This window comes from Pieris brassicae, chromosome 11, assembly GCF_905147105.1.
Source record: "Pieris brassicae chromosome 11, ilPieBrab1.1, whole genome shotgun sequence".
NCBI classification, from domain to species: Eukaryota; Metazoa; Arthropoda; class Insecta; order Lepidoptera; family Pieridae; genus Pieris; species Pieris brassicae.
In genome coordinates, this window is record NC_059675.1 from 2,000,903 (window position 1) to 2,006,607 (window position 5,705).

The 5,705-nt window shown below is 29.3% G+C and overlaps 1 protein-coding gene across 1 annotated transcript; it reads left to right on the forward strand.

Moving 5' to 3' along the window:
- The first annotated feature begins 316 nt into the window (after nt 1-316).
- On the forward strand, nt 317-5,056 carry LOC123716353 (insulin-like growth factor-binding protein complex acid labile subunit). Its single transcript, XM_045672049.1, has 2 exons — nt 317-506; nt 1,976-5,056. The coding sequence occupies exons 1-2, from the start codon at nt 470-472 to the stop codon at nt 4,687-4,689; spliced, it is 2,751 nt and encodes a 916-aa protein (XP_045528005.1). The 5' UTR covers nt 317-469; the 3' UTR covers nt 4,690-5,056.
- The last annotated feature ends 649 nt before the right edge of the window (nt 5,057-5,705 follow it).

Sequence of the window (5,705 nt, forward strand, 5' to 3'; positions counted from 1 at the left end):
ACAGTTACAACTTATTCGATAAAACTTCAATTATTTTGACCTACACCGATTTACCTACATATACATACGAAAACATTAAAAATTATACTAACAAGCAACTCTTGTGAACTCAGCCAGTGTACAAACAAATAATAATTAATTTTCTTTATTATTTAATTAATGTCTTTATTAATTATCTTTTGATTTTATATCAGCTTAAACATATAATGATCAATTAAAGTAAAATGAATAGTGTAAACCACTCCCTATATGTCTATATTCTCTTATTAAGAGAATATGAATGTAAAATGTATTTATTTATACACAATCCAGCGCGAGTCGGAAGCTTTAGAACTGGGTATTTGCCCATTTTCAAAAATAATAATATCGAAATATGTGTATCATTTAATGTATATTTAAATTCATTAGTTTATCAGTGTTTGTCAGAGGGTTAAGGCAAATTAGAATATTGATAAAGTGAAGTTTTATAATGGCGCATGGTTTCGTAACTATGAATTTATTGCTATGTAAGTAACATACTTAATATGTTCTTCTGAAAATCGATAACTATATTTTGCGGGTAGACAATTTCTTATATTTTTTTGTAGATTTTATATATAAGGATATACTATTCAGAATCAAATTTACATATTAAATGGTTTTTTTACACACTTAGTCTTGGTTAGTCACCATTAATGTCACTGTTTCGTCTCTTTCAGCATACTTTTTGGGTTAAATTCTCTCCTTTGTCCCCATATTAGAACTCGAATCATCTAGGGATTTAACTATTGCTTCTAATTCTTTTAGAATCTATATGAGTATCTACCACAATAGTTAATGTCACCCGTAAACTTTAGATGGGTATGATGCCAATCGTTAATATTAATGCATTTTTTGTGACTAATCTAAATTGCTATTCTTTTCGAGAACGATAACAATATTTAATAGTTTAATAGTTTATATGATCAAGGATCGCCATTCGTACGCCACTTTATTTTTTTATTTAATCTCCCTTTTTCAACTGTTACCTTAGTTTCACTTTCAACGCAGAGGGATATCAAGAATTGTAGTATTGTCATCCGTGTTTATTGAATTAAACAGCTTACATACTTGCTAACAGGCCAATAGGCCTATGATTTCCTGTTTATAGGTTCGTCTATTTTGTAGATAATCTCGGTAGCGGACATTTACTATTGTGATGGTGCCTATTCTCTCGTTAGTACCCAGTTGAACAGCTGAGTTAGAAATTTAAAAAGAACCGGTTTCCTAAATAGTTCTGTTCGCTTTTTAACTTTCTTATCTTCGTTCAGCTATTTATCGTTTTTGATTTGTGGTATAAAAGAAATGATAAGGATCAAGTCGTCATTTCTTTTATTTAAATCTTGATAAACTTTTGTGGTTTGATAAAATCTTGTCCTGTTTTGGCTTTTTATATACTTTGATATTCTATTTATATTTTATTTAATATACGGGTTCTTTAGCATTAATAATAGTATATAGGTTTTCTATGTCTTCTTTGATCGATTTTTTAGTTTCTTTATACTTATGTTTTCGGTGAGACTTTGTTGTTAAGGTACATCAGAGTTGTCTATATACGTTACTATAACGTTTTTGATTACCTCCATATTTGTTGTTAGATGTTAACTAGCATGAGGCGGTTCACATCGCAGCTACATACGGAAGTTAGTTTTCTTATTTGTGTAAGATTTTTGTTTTCGCCTTTGTGCTAAAGGGTGGTCCCTGAGCACTACGGTGACCAGCCGGCTTGGGGTGGTTATTGTAATGTTTTAGGTTCAGAAACAATTGAAATATATTTCTATATTGATATTTATTAATGTGCTACTCTTGAGATTATAGGACAATATTAAAGTATTTAAAGTCTTGACATGAAATTTCTGTAATAAAATTAGAATGCTGTATGTTAAATGTATAAATAACAAGACCTAATGCAGTTAAATTTTAACTTCACGATTCTGTTAATAGATTTTTTTTTCAGGCATGGCAGCATTTTGGCACATGTCCATAGCAACAAACAATTGCCACATAGATGATGCAACGCGAGTAGATTGCTACTACACCATAATTTGTGAGCAATATGCTGGTTCTGCACCAAACCCATCGTGCTCACATGATCCTTACGTCACTTTTATAATTAAAAACTCAAACCTCGAGTACTTAACTGCTGGATTTTTTGGCGCTACAAATTTCGACTCGCGTGTCCGAAAAATACAAGCTGAGGACAGCACATGGGCGCAAATTGAAGAATCGTCAATAAGATATTTTACTAAAACGGAAGTCGTAGATTTTTCCAATAACCGCATTCAGCACGTAAAGAACTATGCGTTCAAAAATCTACTTTCTTTAAAAAATCTAAATCTTTCGAGAAATTATATTGAGACTTTACCGAGTGCTTCCCTGATGGCAGCTGAAAATCGAATATCTTCATTGAAAGTTGTCGATTTGTCGTATAATAGAATTACTACAATTACAACAAATGCATTTAAGTACTTATCTAATCTAATAGAATTGTATTTAAATTATAATAATATTATTTATATTGAGGATAATGACTTTGGCAGTTTGAATAGCTTGGTAAGTCTAAATTTGAAGCATAATAAGTTAGTTTCAATTAATATGACATTGGTAAATCTCAAAATGTTGCAAAATTTAGATTTGTCTTTCAATTATATTAAATCAATTTCTGATTATGAATTAAATAGGCTCACATCTCTAGAAAGATTAAATATGTCAAATAATCTTATTGAAACACTGGAATCAAATTGTTTTAATCAAGCTTTTAGTCTGTTATCGGTTGACTTTCATAATAATATTATTAATTCTGAGTTAGAAAATGTGATGTTTATAAACAATCACAATTTGAGTTATGTTAATTTTGAAAACAATAATATAACAAAAATACAGGACAACATTTTCAAGCACAGTTCAATCGAATTAATTAACCTTCATAATAACAATATAGATGCGAAAATAACAGAAACTACTTTGAAGGGATTAGAAAATGTTACATTTTTAGATTTATCCGGACAAAGGTTTAATGATTTAACGGAAAATGCCTTTTCTGGTATGAAAAACTTGCTATATCTGAATTTAAGTAGCAATCGAATAAACTCTGTCCATAATACTACCTTTTCACCTTCAAACATTATATATAATTTGGATCTATCGCATAATAGCATATCTGATATAAGTTTTCTAAGGGATTCGTTACCAAATGTTACTATTCTATTTCTAAATTATAATAAGCTAACAAAAGTCGAACAAGGATTATTTTCAAAGCACATGTATTTGAAAACTTTAGATTTATCAATGAATAATATTGTCAGCATTGAACCATTATCATTGCCTTTAACAAGCCTACAATACCTTTATCTTGCTGGTAATAAGCTTAATGGACCAATAAAAAAAGACGTATTTAGTCCAGCAAAACTCCTACGATTTCTGGATTTAAATAATTTTAATATTACAAAAATAGAAAAGCAAGCTTTTATTAATTTGCCTGTTTTAGTTAGACTGAACGTATCACATAATAAGATTAAAGAAATAGATCCAGATAATTTTAAAACAACTGCAAATATGATAAACTTGGATCTCTCATATAATCAATTATCAAAATTTGAATTAAATATTTCATCATTGGGAGGTACTAAGGCAATATATTTGAATAATAATAAACTTAAAGTTGTTCCGAGTGCTAACTTGACTGAGATCGTATATTTAGATATATCTAATAATGAAATTGATAACATATCACTCCCTATATTTAGAACGTTTAATAGTCTGCGTGTTCTATATGTATCGCACAATTCATTGAACTATTTTAATAACCCATACACCAATACATTAAAGAACCTTTCAGACCTTAGTTTATCACACAATCAAATTTATTCTTTGAATATTAGTTATTTCAAGAATTTAACCAGTTTGGACATAAGTCATAATTATATCAGTACAATTAACAGTACCTTTTTACAAAACTTAGATTTGTTACAGTCTTTAGATATTAGCAATAATAACATAACATCAATACTTCCAGGCACATTCCAAAATTTAAAGGTTCTTAAACTTTTAAATATGTCATCTAATTCATTAAAAAACATTCGATTTGGGACGTTTAGGGGCTTACACACGGTTGAAGTACTTGATTTATCAAGAAATGCAATAACTGAAATAGACGTTCATGTATTTCATGAATGTATTGCATTGAAACGTTTAGTTATTGACTATAATGAACTAAAGTCATTCAATATAGAACAGTTAATAAGTATATCACCTTCCCTCGATACAGTGAGCATAGGGGGAAATCCAATTGAATGTAAAGAAATTGTTCGCAGTATTAAAAACTTAACGGAGTCCACAATGCAAAATTCTTCGAGTACAATGCGGATTGTACAGGTAACATCTGTTGACAAAATATATCACGAAGATAACGTTCATGGTATAAAATGTGGAGACGCCGATTACACCAACTCTACAACGAAGATTAAAGAGACTGAATCTCAATCAACCATGTCTGCATTGTCAGTCTTTGTAGGCATTTTATTAACAATTTTAGTAGTTGCGTTTATAGTTCTGGGAGGCTACGTAATTTATAAGTTTAAAAGTGGTAATATGCATTCAGAATCCAGATTGCAAATGAGGCATTCTATGGATACTAGCATATCTGACTTTCAAGGTAATCTTTTAAATTAAGTAACTCGGGTACATAACAATACTGCGATGTTTTGTAAATTTTAATCAAATGATTCAATCATCTTATAGTTTTTTTTATGGCTTTTATAATCGTTTAAAGTGAACAAAAATTAGAAATATTGTAACTGTGGTTTTGTTTAGATAAAAAAATAACCGGAGATTTGGATCAGTTTTATAAATCGTAATTATTCTTACGTTATGACTTCTCTACCTGTGTTAACTGAAACCTATATACAAATATCAATGTTATTATTTTGTTTTTTAAATAATGTCACTTTAACTAGAATTTCTTTGTATACAGTGTTATTATGTTTTTAATTTAATAGATTCATTAAATAAATATAATTATGTTTGTAAATTGTTTTTGTTATCCTCAATTTTTGAACGAATATATTACAATATCGTTACAAATTTATCTAGATTTTTATGTAATAATATAACTCATATTGAAACCATAAGCTTTATATGATCGAGAGTCCAATGAACTGTGTTAAATATAATGAGTACCCGTTAGTTACCAACAGTGTAGGAAAAGAAATAAAACAAAAATATTATACATTTAAAAAAATATAATAAGTTAAAAATAAAGTGCACTAGCTACTACTAGGATTCCCTATGTCGTGAGCAGCTAGTCTTATCTTTTTGACACGTTAAGGGTACTTGACAATAATTTCTACACAACCCTTACATTTTATAATTAAACTATGAATGTACAATTAGAATATTTCCGTTTCAGCGTAGAACAGGTTGATATATTATTCGACGAGTCGCAGAAGCAATTATTACTAAGCATATATATATCTATTAACATGAAGAACCCTTTTAAAAGACTTAAAGGACGCCGATGTACTTTATGCCTCCATGTGGGGTTTAAAATATTACATTAGGGTCTTTGAAGCTGGGTCCTATGTGGTCATATCTTACCCAATATGAGATATTTGCATAAAATATTCATAATTACGGAACCTGTGTGGGCAGAGAAAACGAGGTTATCAAACACAGAAAGCTCTTTATTT

Coding starts and splice junctions, on each gene's coding strand:
- LOC123716353 (XM_045672049.1), top strand. CDS start 470: ATGGCGCATGGTTTCGTAACTATGAATTTATTGCTAT. Junction 507..1,975: donor AACTATGAATTTATTGCTAT/GTAAGTAACATA, acceptor TTTTTTTTTCAG/GCATGGCAGCATTTTGGCAC.